The following is a 15,390-nucleotide window of genomic DNA, read 5'->3' on the forward strand; positions in this document are numbered from 1 at the left end:
TCAGGGCCCATGAAAGTTTGACAAAAGGAACAGAGCTTTTGGGGATGAGTAGTATTTTCCAAGGTCCAAGAAGTAGTAGGGAGCTACCTTAGGTCCGGAAAGACATTTGAGTAAAGTCAAGAGTAAAGATACAAAATAAGTTCAAAGTGTGTGGAAGGTAGCCTGCCTACTGAGTAGGGCAATTAGAATAAAAGATGGTAGTATAAGGAGAAGCTGTGCTCTTGGGTTGATAGTAGATTGTTGAGGGCCTTTATAGCCTACTGAGATGTTTGAATGTCGTTCTTGAAGCTTAGGGTAAAGTCTGATAGAATCTTTGATTTAGAAAGTTAACTGTAGAAGAAATGTTGTAGAGGGAAGATAGAGAATGTGTTTCCAGACACAGTTCAGGTGGAGTAATAGAAACCATCCTAGAAACTTTCAGTAGAAAGGGATTTGACATGGGATTAGATGCTTATAATACCATGTGAAGGACTGGAGGAAGATTCTTCTGTAATAATTCTCAAAATATTGCAGTGAAACTGATTTGCAAGAGAAGTTGTGAGCTTGCTTAGAGTCAGGAAGGTGAGGAATCAGAAAGCTGCTTCTGGTAATGAAGCTATCTTTTTGAAACCACAAAGCTAGTGACCAGAGACTGGGAAATGAATGTCTCCAGGACTTGACTTAGTAGCAGAAGTAAAACCGAAAGCCGGAAGTGGGCCTCCATCTCCTGTCTGCTTCCCAAACATAGCAGTACACATGCATCTAATAGGCAGGAACTAACATAATTGCATGAACTTGAAAAGAAGTTTGGCAAATATGGTGCTTAGTTTTCCAGTCTCAGAACTATAGGAAGCCACACTGAAGAAAGGAGGAATGAGTAAACCAGTTCTGGTATTGCACACAGGAGGACTAGATGGAAATTAGTGATAGGGCTGATGTGTTAGTCCTGACAGGGCAAAGTGATGGTGCATGAGGACCATGGCTTGTAGAAAATGAAGTGATGTGGCAAGGGAGAAAATGGATGTGGGAAACATGTTAGAAGAAATGGTTTCTTTTATGACTTGACAAATGATTAGTTCTGGGCAAAGGTGGATCTAGGTTTTGTGCTGCCTCAACCTTATGTAATTTGATGGGACTCTTTTTCTGAAGAATACAAATTGTGAATAGAAAAGTAATATTCATTTCTAATAAAAAATGAATCCCGGGGCACCTGGGTGGCTCAGTCGTTAAGTGTCTGCCTTTGGCTCAGGTCATGTTCCTAGGGTCCTGGGATCGAGCCCCACATCGGGCTCCCTGCTCGGCGGGAGGCCTGCTTCTCCCTCTCCCACTCCCCCTACTTGTGTTCCCTCTCTCACTGTGTCTCTCTCTGTCAAATAAATAAAATCTTTAAAAAAAAAATGAATCCCAATGAATTATAAGTTACTATAATATGACACCACAAACATTACAAATTCCAGAAAAACAAGATAGTATTTTCATTAATTAACTTCCTGATACATCTCTTTAAAAGTTTTTCTAGAATTTTTGATTGCAGATTCTTTGATTACTTCTTCATACGATGAAAATCTTGAAATGTAATTTTTTGTTGAAAAAATAATGCAGTCTTTAGCAGAGTTGATCAAACTTTTTTGAGTTGATCAGACTTTTTAATTTGATGTTTTAGAAAAGTTTCTATTAACTTCACAATTCATTGATAATGCCACATTTTAATGACTTGCATCAAGTTTGGGAAAATATTATGTTTCTTTCATATGTGATGCCAAAGCAAAAATTGCACCAGAGAGTTAAACAGGCAATGAAAACAATTTGAGGCTGTTACCGTGGTGAGAGAAGCTATGGCTCACTGTGAGCTTAGATGTACTAAAACAGAGTTTTTTTTGTTTTGTTTTGTTTTTTTTTAAACAGTTTTTAAGAGCTGGAATAAGCTGGAGAAAAAAATACCTGAGGATATTAAGGGGAAGGTTGATCAGTGGCATGTGTCCAGCGCGTTAACTTATTCTTGGGTGTGCAAATATCTTTTTCTGTAATGAGGCTATCTGTGCTTGCTACTTTACACCCACCAAAATTAGTCTCCTACCCTCCCCACAGAGGCTGAGAGATGCAGATACTATCCTTTTGATAGCTCCCAAGTACTTGAGGAAGACATTCGTGGATTGTAAAGCAACCTGGCAAGAGGCTTTTAAAGAGATTTACATTTCAAAAAAAGATTTACATTTCAAAGGGGCAGAGAAAGAATTTACAAGTATAAGTTTTTTTAACCAACTGAGCCACCCAGGCGCGCGCTACAAGTATAAGTTTTTTTAAAGAGAATGCTCTAATAAAAAAAAAAGAGAGAGAAATCAGGGCCTAGAGTCAGGAAGAAACCCGTTTCTAAAGTTCAGTCAAACTGAGGGAGATGTTGAGGCTCTCTGGGTCAGCGAAGAGTACCATCTCAGGGCTTTTCCAGCTTGCCTATGAAATGACTGCTTAAATACTCCTTGAATTGATTACATTTATTAGTTTGTCACTGATACCATCATTGTAGTGACATTTTATAATTTTATGATATCTGTTGATACCAGTATTAATCTCAAATCAACAAGAAATGTAGACCAATTTCCAGTATGTTCCCATGATTAACTAAATTATCAAAAAATATCAAAATAGGTTATGTATAATTTCTATTTGAAATGTTCTGTTCTTCTTAATGAATTACTGCTTTTGATATGTTCCGGAAAACAAAGTACTTACAGTTAGCTGGTCCAAGTCAGAATAATTTTTATCCTATTTTTACGACGTTTACAAAACCCTGAGATCATGTGAACACATAGCTAGAGTTCTTCCTGGGGAAGCTGAAGTAAGTGAGGGCCCCCAGGGCTGAAGTGTCATCAGCTTCAACTTAAATCGGCCCCTGCTTCTGGCCTGAGATACTGAGAAACAAAGAAATGGAAGAGAGAAGTGGAGGCTGATGCAGAGGTTTTCACACCCCTTATGAAGACTTTCCCTTCTCCAGTTCCCAGGATCCCAGGGCAATACATTGACATTTCTTGTTGATTTGAATACACTTGTGGGGTAACAACTGCCTCCCCCTCCTCAAAATCTCCCCTGTGCTCTTGGGCCACACCAGCCCCCCAGCTAGTTTTGTATGGGTCCTGGAGATAAGAATGGCTTCCACATTTTAAACGGTTAAAAAATATCAAAAGAAGACTATCGTTTTACTGACGGGGTTTTGGAATAGAGGTGAGGTTCAGTGGGGTGGAGTCTGGAGCCAACGACCAAGAAAGAATTCTTGAGATGTCTTTGGTGCAAAATGATGGTTTATTAAAGCACAGGGACAGGACCTGTGGGCAGAAAGAGCTGCTGCCCCGGGGTTTTGAGGGGTGGCTGATTATATACTATGGGGTTGGGGGAGGTAAGGAAAAAGGGAGGTTTCAGAAAGAACTTTCATATGCTAAAGAAGACTCAAAGGATACCAGAAGCCTTGCCATTGTCAAGTTAAGGTTGTTTACCCTCTCTAGTAAGGCATTAACATTAAGATAGTTGGGAACTTCCTGGAGGAACACTGCCCACTTCAAGTATCTGTCGATGATGGGCTGAAGGTTATAAAGACATTTAATTATATCTACATTTCCTTCTGGAAGCTAGGTTATTGATGATAGGAATGCTTTGTTCTTGTAGATTGCTAAGACATTTGTAAACTGAGGGAGACTCCTGTCTTGTAGGATTGTGATCTCTATAAATTAACTATTTGTTTTTCCTTTAGGGCAGCCAGGAGTGCCTGAGGAATGTCACATATATCCCATGGGGGGGGGGGTGGTGTTGTGGGGTGTCAGCTTCTGCTTTGTCCTCAGCTTGCCTTCTGTTCCCTCATCATTATGACACATGAAAATTATATGACATTCAAATTTCACTGTCCAAGAAACAGAACTTGTTGGGAGACCAGCCATGCCCTTCGTTTCTATATCGTCTCTGGGAGCTACTGTGCTGCAGTGGCAGAGTTTTATAGTTGTGACAGGCAACAAAGCTGAAAATATTTACTGCCTGGCTCTTTCCAGACAGCTTTCTGACCCCTGGTCTAGAATTATTCTTATCAACTAATTAAACCTAAGTTTTTGATAACTGACAGCTGTATTATGATTGATGTGGCCGCTACCAAATCCCAGGTATGTGTAGACCTTACCTGACAGGAAGAACTGAGTGACAGGGCGGGTTCAGATGTTGTGGGCATGCCCCCGCAGGAGAATCATTTTTTAATCAGCCAGTCTTCTGTTATTCCTCAAGTCACACGGTGCAGGAAATAGGCCTCCTCCGCTCTTGCAAAGGCAATCTCACTCTACGTAAATAGAAATATGATAAATAAAATTAAATTTCAAGCTGTCCTGCTGTTTAAAGAATCTCTTTGAAAATTCAGTCAGTAGCACACTTTTAATTTCACGTCATCTGATATTGTCTGGGATTTAGTGACAGCAAGCCTGGCAGTTTTCTCCACATTTTTCTGTGTTCCTTGAATGTAAATTTTCCAGCTGGGCACTGAAGACTTATGTAGGAAGACCACATGTGTGATCTGTGTCAGTCAGAATTCTGTTCGGCTGCATGAAACAAACTTAACAAACTTAAGTAAATTTTTTTTTTTTTTTCCTATGTAACCCAAGTCCAAAGGTAATAAGGAATTCAGGGCTAGTGTGGCTGCTCAGGATTGTAATTTTTGAAAGGGTGGGCAGACAGGGCTAAAGGGAGGCGTGGGGGCTCTCAGCTTCCTGCCCCACCAGGCATCATCGCTTGTTTAGCTTTTCATCTGATGGTCCCACGGCTGTTTTACCTTCTTGTGTCTAGTCTGAGTTTCAGGTGGGAGAAAGGAGAGAAACCCAGCGAGAAAAGCCTGGCAAAGAATTACACAGCAAACACTAATACAGCAGTGTTTGCCAAACTCTCCTTTAGAATCTTTTCAAATAATAATTCGTTGACAATATGCTAGCTGAGTCCATCCCCTCTAATAAACTCTATGTATCTCATTAGCCAAAGTCCTACTGCATGGCCATTGCTAAAAGAAAAGAGGTCTGGGAAGGTAGGTATTTCATAATGGACACCTATGACTCATGAGGCTCTCTTAGTAAGGAAGAATGGAAAAATGGATATCAAGCAGACAACCAGAACAGTAAGTCCTAGTGGATATAAGAGGCCCAGTGATTTGGGCATTAGCATGGAGGACTAGGGTCATGTCAGCTGTCTTGATGATTTGTACCAGTCACAGAGGTCAGATAAAACATTCCGAGACATGACATGAACACGTTAACTTTTACAATTCACTTTGCTGTGGCCTAAACTGATGATGGTAGTGGCTCTTAAATTTTTCTATTTTGATTGAGAGCTACTTATCCAGGTGGTTGCAGGATGGGGGTTAATAAAAGAACGGCATATTTCACCTCTTCCCCTGGGAAGGTATGATGAAGAGTGAGAAAGAAAAATCTAATACCTTCAACTCATCTGTATTTTTCAATAGCTTTACCAAAGAGTCTTCTCTGCCTAAAAAGATGGCAAGCATGTTGAAGGCAAGATTCATTTCTTAAGCTCCTTCATTGGCTCCACAGGGGGTTAACACAGAGGTAATATCAAGCTTTATTGTCTGATGTATGAAACTAATAAGGGCAGTTTATTCAGAAAATTGGAGTTTCAACTTAGGAACAATTCATCAACTTCTGTTAATATTCAGCTCACTTCATCAAAATCAGGGACTTCAAGGGATGAGTTATAACCCCATAAATCCACCTTATACGTGAAAGTATTAGGAAAGTTTCTATTTTGCCCACTACCTTCCGAAGTGCAATTTGTTATTTACAGAATAGTAAGGTAGGCTGAGACCTTTAATGTTACTTACACTCCCATATTTTTTTTCATTTTTGATTCCAAATCTGAGACTCAGAATGGGGGATTGTCTATCCTATAAAATTTGTGATTTTGATGTTTTTATCTTATCTAACTTATTTAATCAACACAACTTCATCCTTCCACTTATAAGCAAACTCCTTATTCTTATCTTCACAGCCTATGAAGAGGTCAGTCCACCCTTGATACTGCCTCAGAGGGAAGCATCAATAATTTTTTTGGCTTGATATTTTATACTTTTTTTAAAACACTAAATCATAAACATACTTTAAAGGTGATTGATAGTTTCAGATTATGAAGTCTGTGCTTGTCACCAAAAGGAAAATGCTTTTTGAAATTGTTCTTGATGAGAACAATAGCTATTCCCACTTCCATGGGTATGAGAAATTTAAAAAAACCAATCATTTCTTTCTGGGGAGGTACTGTGGTGTGTGGGGATAGGAAGAGGGGTGGGTCATGTTTTTTCTTGCTGACTCATAGTGTTGTGAATTAGTACAGTGGTAATTCAGTTGTCTGCACTCTTTCCAAAGTACACAACTTTCTGGATACTTTCTTATTCATCACAGAAAGGCCCTGTGGCTTATTGGCAAGAGCCTGGATTTGGTGTCAAAGAGATCTGCATTTGAAGCACTGTTATGTCACATACCAGCTCTATCATCTTAGATAATCATTGACATCTTTGAACCTTCCTTTCTATAGAATGAGAACAATAACTCAAAGAGTTGTTGGGAGGACTACATTTAGAATGACCATTTATTTCCATTCTCCTATTTTGTGTTTGCTTTGTACAGAGGGAAAAATTCATAAAACTACTGGACCAGTTGCATAACTCTTTAAGGATTGACCTGTCAAAGTATAGGGTATGTACAAAATTATCTGCCTGAAGGTAAAATGTCATGTTTGGCTGAGATGCTTTCTTGTCGTACTGTAAAAAATCATCCACTGTGTAATGGGAAAGTAAAAATGCTGGTCTTGGGATCTCAGGTTCTGTCACCCTGGAAAAAGTCCCCTAAGTAAGCAAGCTGCAGTCCTTTGTTCAGGGACCTTGCCCCACATAAGCCTACATTAGTAACATGTGTGTTACTATGTGTAACTTTAATTTTATAATTTTTATAATAGCAATCAGATTGAGTGGCAGCTAATCCATGAGGTAGACATGTGGCAGAGTCCTCATCCTGAAAGCTCACCCGTTGTTACTGAGATATCCTGCTAATATTTCCCCAGCTTTTAAGATGCCGACTTGGACTCATTGCTTAATTCACTCTTTCTAGATCAGTACAATGTGCTCTTTTGAAGCTGTCCAGAGTTCTTGTCAACTCTTCTATACTTCACCTCCAGGTGAAACACACAAAATACACACACACACACACACACACACAAATATATTCATGTATGTATGTAAATATATTTACAAAACATTTAGTTATAAATTCTATTTACAGAAAAATCTGTAGTAATAACTGTTGCATTCTTTATTTGATAATTCAAACATCATTTCATATCTGCACATATGTAGATCGTCTGCGTTCATGTTTAAGTTCATGATTGATGGATATCTTAATTGCATATTTCTGGAAATTTTAAAACCACATTTTGTCAAATTCACCCTTCCTGTTGGAACTGGGGCCAACACTGGTAGAAGACAACTGCTATGCAGGCAATGAAAAAGGTGTTTGGAGGCCAAAAGGGCCTGGAGGTCACCTCATTTGTCATTGTTTGGACACTATAACTCTCTGTGAGTTTGTGAATATTTAAAAATTACCTGTGGTTTTTCTGATTGCTCTTTAAAAAGCCAATCTGAAAGCAAGTTAAAATGAGAAATTTCTCAATGTGAAATTGTTCCTTAGATCAAACATTTTCATAATTATACCTTCCCTCTACAAAGTTCTGAACATTTTTATTTTTATATCACATTTCTACCAAATCGCACTAACAAACTTGTGGAAATCCAGAGTACTTCCAGGAGAGATGCTGCCATGTAGTCTGATTTTTCTTTTAACTTTTAAGAGTTTCTTTGTGACTCTAAATGTAGCACATGTAAAAGTTCCCAAAGTTTTTTTGGGCAAAATTACCCATCTTGAGAAAATTACAAAAAATATTTCCAACTACATGCTGTCCATGTAGTAGCAAAACTTTTAGTTTTAGTAGCAAAACTCTACTTTTAGTAGCAAAACTCCACTTTTAGTAGCAAAACTCTACTTTTAGTAGCAAAACTATTATATGAACAAAGATGAACGATAACACTGCATGAATGATACTATTTTGTATATTTTTATTGCACTGTGGCAATAAATAGAAGGATGTGGCTTTCCAAGACTAAGAAGAGAATATTTCCAAATTGTTTACTTTTTATAATGTTTTATGATAAGATGTTATAAGAATACTATCGGGATATTTTTATAATTTTACACAGTTCACTTCCCATTTTCCTTCCCAGAAAGTTAGTTTTAGTTTATTTTCCCATCACAAGCTTAAGGCTGATAATTTACCCATTTTTTATTTCTTAATTAACCAGGAAAACTTTCCTGCCAGCAACGCTGAACGGTTGCAAGACCTAAAATCAACTGTCGACCTGCTAACAAGTATCACCTTTTTTAGGATGAAGGTACCTTATTTTATTTGTCGCTATCCTCGCGTGACATAACACATTCATTCCCCATTAAAGTCTGTTTTTTACTCATCTCTTGATCGCTACCGTTCAACCCCAGCAATGATGCTGTGAAGACTTTTCCAGTGCTAAGTGAATCCTCCAGTCTAAGGTGTTTGAAAGGGATTATCCTAAACACCTAAAATATTCTGATACATTTGGCTCAAATGTAGTTTTAAATTAAATCCATCTTAAATAAACATGGCACTTACTAAAAAAAAAAATCCCTAAGAATGCTAAATGGAAATGAGTTGACTTATTTTAGTTTTAACTCCGATGTCTTGCTGACTTTTTCATCCCAAGAGAGTAGCTGATTCTTTTAAGCTTGCCCCAGTGGTGGCAACTCTCATTTTCAGCCCTGGAAATGACTATATAGGAATAGATTTGATTGCTTAAATCATTAGTGTAACTAACTGCCATCTACCAAACTATGCAGACATTTCTTTTTAGATCTCTCTTCTGCTTTAACAGCAAATTCTCTACAATCATAATTTGGCTAGCAGGACAATTCATGTAAAGTGTTTCCTAAAACTACTTGTCAGGCTATGGGCTAAAAAAGTTTTGATCTTTTATGATGTTTATTCAGAAAATTCCTGTACAGAAAAAAATATATAATTTTCAGTTGCCCATGGTTGTTTTCACTAGAAGCACTAAAAATGGTACTGTGTAATATGAGAGACAGAAAACAAAGCCATACTCTATCAGCAATCATTTAGATTTTTTAAAGTTCAGGTAAAATTCATTTGGCTTAAAATCAGAGTTAAATTGGGTGACTGGGATAAACAGAATTTCTATCCATTCTGATCTCCTGGCAGCAGCTGCCGAAACAGTGTGTAGAGAATGAGAGTAAGCCTCCAACCAGGCTCAGAGGGAGATGTTCCTTTATTGACAGGCGATGCCAGTCATCAGCACTGTGGCAAAACGGGAACAAAGGCTGGAGAGATTCCTCAAGCTCAGACCACATGGTCCTCCCACCCCCCCCCCAATCTATCTACATACCTGCATCTGTGTCCATATACTCTTCCTTCTTTTCTAATTCCTATTGATTAGCTGTCTGTTCTCCTAGAAAAGGCCATCTCTTCCACCTGTGCATTTGATTTCATCCCCTCTTGAGTAATAAAACCTTGGTGCATCAGTCCTCCCCGCTCTCTTCAATGATCTACTCCCCTTCCTTCTCCAGCTGCTATACCCTAATTCCTCTTTTCCTTTAATACCAAAACTCCTCAAAATCATCCTCTTCATGTTTTCTTCCCAATTTCTAATCTCCCAGTATCTTTTGAAAAAATTTCATCCTCCCATTTTCTTCTCTCATTACAGACAGTAAAATTCATTCCTTTGTTGTACTGATCAATGAGTTTTGGTGTAGAGTGTAACCACCACTCCAGTCAACATATAAAACAGTTCCATAGTCCTCCAGAATCCCCTTGGGCTGCTCCTTTATACTCAACCCCTCTCCCAGCCCTTGGTGACCACCGATCTGTTGTTGTCCCCCTATAGTTTTACCTTTTCCAGAACATCATGTAAATGAAATAATACACTATATAGCATGACACATGGGCTATTCATCTATCTTGTTGAGTGTATCAGCTGTTTGTTCCTTTTTTTTGATGAGTAGTAATCCTTGGTTATGTATACACTACAGGCATTTGAGTTGTTCCTGGTTTGCGTTATAAATAAAACCCTTAAAAATACTTATGTACATATTATTAGTATAAACGGAAGCTTTCACTTGTCTTGAAGCGAGGTTCCTGAGTCATTTGATAAATGTATGATTAACTTTACGAGAAATGACAAATTGTGGTTTGGTTTTTTTTTTTAAGTTTTTTTTATTTGACAGAGAGCGAGAGCAGGAACACAAGTAGGGGGAGTGGGAGAGGGAGAAGCGGGCTTCCTGCCAAGCAGGGAGCCCAAGGCAGGGCTCGATCCCAGGACCCCGGGATCATGACCCGAGCCAAAGGCAGATGCTTAACGACTGAGCCACCCAGGCCCCCCAAGCTAATAATTTCTAAATTTGTATCTCGAGCCCCAGACAGCTTCATGAGTCTAAACTCATATATCCAAATGTCTACTTGAAATCTATTTTTGTGCACAACAACCTGTTCATTCTTGTCTGAAACCGAGTTCCTGATTTCCTGTGCACAACTTTGCTCCTCCGTTGTACCAGTTGCTCAGGCTAAAACCATAGGGTCCCAACTGCTCTCTTTCTCTCACACCAATCATCCAGTCTGTCAGCAGATCCTATTAGTTCTTCCTTCCCAAACTAACTAGAATATGGTTTCTTCTAAACAGCTCCTAGCTTAACACCATAGTGCAAGCACTATATTGACTGAATTCCTGCACTGTTCTCATCACTGGTCTTTCTACTTTTTCCATAGACCATCTTAGGCAGCCTAAGGGAAACTTTTAAAAGATAGTTCAGGGGCGCCTGGGTGGCTCAGTTGGTTAAGCATCTGCCTTTGGCTCAGGTCATGATCCCAGGGTTCTGGGATCGAGTCCCGTAACGGTCTCCCTGCTCTGCAGGGAGCCTGCTTCTCCCTCTGCCTCTGCCTCTTTCTCTATCATGAATAAATAAATAAAATCTTTAAAAAAGAAAAAAAAAAAAAGATAGTTCAGTTAGGTCACTTTGCTCTTCTGCTGAAACAGTCCATTTCCTTCCCACTTTACTCAAAGCTAAGGTTTGTAAAAATAGTCTAGATATAAATGTTCCCCCTGGGCCCATTCTCTTCTTTAAGTTCACCTACTATTGTATCCTATTAATACAATTCCACTGAAACACTTTCTGTCCCCTCTTCTCTGTTTCATTTTTCTTTTCAGTGTGCATCATCATGTAATATATTTTACTGTTTAGCTCCATGAGGAAAGGGATTTTTATTTCTTTTGTTCATTGCAATATAACCATTGTCAGGCATATAGTAGGTGATAAATAATTGTTGAATTATTGAAAAGTATAGGTGGTTGAATAATGTGATTGGTTGCTCTAAGAGTTTCTAGTTGAATATTTACAGCTATGATCATTTTCACAACTGTGATCCATTATCAAGAAGTTAAAGTAAATATTTACACATTTAAAACATTGCTAAGACCACATTTTTCCTGAACATAGAAAAATCAACTAAAAACATTTATTGAGGTTATTTAAGTTGTTTATACTGGATTGCAGTCTTCTATTTTTGAATTTAAGAAAATAATTTGTCTCTCAGGTTCTGGAGCTGCAAAGCCCCCCAAAGGCCAGCATGGTGGTGAAGGACTGTGTTAGAGCCTGCCTGGATTCTACATACAAGTATATTTTTGACAATTGCCATGAACTCTATTCTCAGCTAATAGACCTGGTAAGAAAAGATACATGTCTCCTTTTTGTTTCTAATGTCTGTTTCTATAAGTTTAGAATGACCCTAAATGGGAAAATATGTTCAATTAATTTCACATTAACTGTGGGTTTTGAGAATTCCCAATATCTTTTCTTCACATATGAATATCATATCACTTTCATTTACATGAAATAATTCACTCCTTAAAATAACTTTATGTAGTAAAGGTAGATACTGGGTTTTTGTTTTAAGTTTTTCAAATGAGAAGTCAGTTTCAGAACAATTAAGTGATTTGCTCAGGGTCACACAGTGGTCAAGTGGCAGATTTGGGACTAGAATTTAGGATTCCAACTCGACTCTTATGTTCTTCCCCTAACTCATAACTGCCCTTCTTACCATTTTACCTCATAAAAGTGATAGATGGGGAAATATTTATATAAAGGATGGTAAAATCATCATATATACAAATTTATTATTAAAGAATATTTCAAAAATACAAAAGAAAATACAGAAAGCAAAGCAAACATACATATGATTGCCACCCAGATCACCAAATGTTAGCATTTAGTAATAATTTGCTCTGCTCTTTATTGTCTAAAGGTATTAAATGTTACACATAGAGCAGCATTTCCCTTTGTGCTTTCTCCAAATGGAATTTTCCTCCCTCCTCTTCCTTCAGAGACAAACACTCACAGTGGTCCATTTGAACATATTTTCACATATGCTCAATAAACACTTCAGTTTTATTTTCTGTGAATTGCCTATTAACCCTCTGCTGAATTTTCTATGGGCTTGTCTTTTACTTATGAATTTGTAAACAAATTCTGAAATAGATTCTGGATACTAATCCTTTGTTGGTTATGGGATTTCATAAATACTACTTCCCTCTTTATATGTGATATGTCGTTTTGTTGCATTGAAGTTTTCTAATGCACACAATGATTTATGCATTGCTATCACTTCTGTAACACTGATGTTTGGGGATGCCTTTTTAATATGTCTTTATTGCCTATCCACTTTCCTGAAGAAAGCAGTCACTCCACTTGATATTGAAAACTTCACAATTGCCTCTGGAACTTCTTGGTTACTTGAGTGGGGCAGATTCTAGACAGTATACATTGGATGAAAGCAAGTAGGACTCTTTTAAGCTAGGTTTCAAGCTGGGATTCTTACAGTATTAAAACTTTCTGACTTCCTGGGCCTAGTAGGAGAAAAAAATTAAATGGAGTTTATCATTTTATAAGAAAGCAATGTATAACTACATAATTGTTCATAACTTTAGCTTATTATTCCTGCTAGATGTGTTGTAGTTTATAAACTTAGTTCTCTTGGATTTCTAATGATTAAATTGTCTCTCAACTGTGCTTTTCCGTTGGGTGGCTTTCTAATGGCTTCCCTTTGTCTATTCTCTACTACCTTCCTCCCATAAGGCTCTTCAGTTCTTTTACATTTTCAACATCATTGTCTTTATTTTAACTAAAAGGTAAAATTGAAACTTGTTATAGCAGGTATGTTATCCATATATAACTTCATAATCGATCTTATCAAACCTTACCAGCCTGTTTCTTACTCCTTGTAACTCCAAACCCACTGTCCCCTCACATGAGCCCTAAATTCTGTTATTTTCATGAATTGGCCATCCTCTTTTATATCCATGCATTCATTTGTCCTATATGTCTAAAATGTTCCCCCATTTTCTGCCTTCATCAAAATTCAACTTAAATATGATCTGCAGTTCTACTATTTCATACCCAGTGGATGAACCAAATCACCAATGTGGTGTACCTTATTTAGTGTCTTTCTACTGTACTACTACTATTAATAAATAGCATGAAGGGTTTTATTTTTATAAAAGATATAGAAATATGGGCAGGTCCCAAAAGCAAACATGCCCCTAACAGAAAGTAAATGAGGTGTCACATCAAAATGAATCTAGCATAGCTTAATATTTGCTGACTTGGCTTTAAAAACAAAGACTTTTTTTTTTTTTTTAAGATTTTATTTACTTACTTGACAGCGAAACAGGGAACACAAGCAGAGGGAGTGGGAGAGGGAGAAGCAGGCTCCCCGCTGAGCAGAGAGCCTGCTGCGGGGCTTGATCCCAGGACCCTGGGATCATGACCTGAGCCGAAGGCAGTCGCTTAACGACTGAACCACGCAGGCGCCCAAAAACAAAGACATTTTTATAGTTTGCCAACCAGTTTTCTTTTTAGGTAGAGAGATCTATACAGATTTTATAAGAAATCTTGTGAGTGTGGGAAAATGAAGTATTTGGAGCTAAACTTTCCATCTAAGAAAAAGACTTCTCCATAAACATTATCATCATTTGAAATTCTAAAGGAAGCACCTATTGGATCTGAATAATTTGGGAAACTAATACTCTCTAGAGCCCTTCTGAAACCATCTCAGAAAAGTTTTAATGATAAAGGTTCATCTCCCCTCAGTGGACTGCAGGGCTCTTCTCCTGGGAGTGTAAGACCTTTTTTCCTCACACCACATATCTAAATTATCCTCAAATCCTGATGACTTTATCTTCAAAACTAAATACTTTATCTTCACAATATATCCAGAATCTGACCATCTCCATGCTTCCTTCCTGATCTGAGCCATCACCATTGCTCATTTGGATTACTACATAACTTCTTAATAGAGATCAGTGCTTGCACTCTACCATCCTACATCTATTCTCAGTAGAGCAGCAAGAATGATCCTTTTAAAAAGTAAGTCATGTTTCTCTGTTGCACAGAATGTTTGAAAGTCCCTTCTTTTCAGTCAAACTCAAGAGTCCTCACAATTGCCTATAAGATGCAGGATCTGGCCCATATTACACTTTCCACTCCGCTTACTCTGTCGCTCTGTCTTTTGCACATATCATCATGGAAATGGAGAGTCAAATAAGAGTTTACCCACAAGAACAATGTTGGACCCCTTGATACTTATGTGAATGCCTGGATCATAGTAGGTGCTCAAGAAAGCATTTGTTGAATGAATTGAATAAATGAATAAACATAATTTTTCTCAAACAATAATAATTTATAGGTATATTTGGTCTATTATAAACAAGAGAGAAAGGAGTGCTCTATTCTGTGATAGACACTCAAGTGCTTGCCTAAAGCCTGTTGGAGTTGTACTGAATCATACCACAGGGTCCTGGATGATGAGATATGGGAGAAATTGATCCAGTCCCAGTGTGAAAACATTCCAGTGCTTTTCTCCAGCCCTCTCTCCTCTGCTGCAGTAACCTGGAGTACACACATTCTAGATGGTATAGCTACCAGGTGGAGGAGGGCTATTCAGCTAGCTTCAGACTTTGGATATTTAAGAAATAATCCATTATTGCATTAACTCATTGAGATTTGGAGATTTACTTGTTACCATAGCACAACTTAGTTTATTTTGACTCATTGACCTTCAAATCAGTTTCCAATCTGCCACCCAAACTATTTAAAATATATCCATGTTTTTGTGACTCTCTTATTTTTAACTCTGTAATCCCATTCACTTATGGGATTAAATCCAAACAGTTTGCCATTATCCAAAGGCCCTCCTAGATCTGAGCTCTGTCTTTCCTTATTTCAACCTCATTTCCACCTT

The 15,390-nt window shown here is 37.9% G+C and overlaps 1 protein-coding gene across 8 annotated transcripts in view; it reads left to right on the forward strand.

Moving 5' to 3' along the window:
* UNC13C (unc-13 homolog C) overlaps nucleotides 1–15,390 on the forward strand; it is a 591,291-nt gene that overhangs the window by 316,356 nt on the left and 259,545 nt on the right. For all 8 annotated transcript variants that reach the window (XM_032417734.1, XM_032417733.1, XM_032417735.1 and 5 more), the window contains 3 exons: nucleotides 6,633–6,701; nucleotides 8,357–8,446; nucleotides 11,689–11,817. In XM_032417734.1, coding sequence (XP_032273625.1) covers nucleotides 6,633–6,701; nucleotides 8,357–8,446; nucleotides 11,689–11,817 — 288 coding nt within the window. The remainder of the gene's footprint in view (nucleotides 1–6,632; nucleotides 6,702–8,356; nucleotides 8,447–11,688; nucleotides 11,818–15,390) is intronic.

Source organism: Phoca vitulina, unplaced genomic scaffold (genome assembly GCF_004348235.1).
Source record: "Phoca vitulina isolate PV1807 unplaced genomic scaffold, GSC_HSeal_1.0 scaffold20, whole genome shotgun sequence".
Taxonomy (NCBI): Eukaryota; Metazoa; Chordata; class Mammalia; order Carnivora; family Phocidae; genus Phoca; species Phoca vitulina.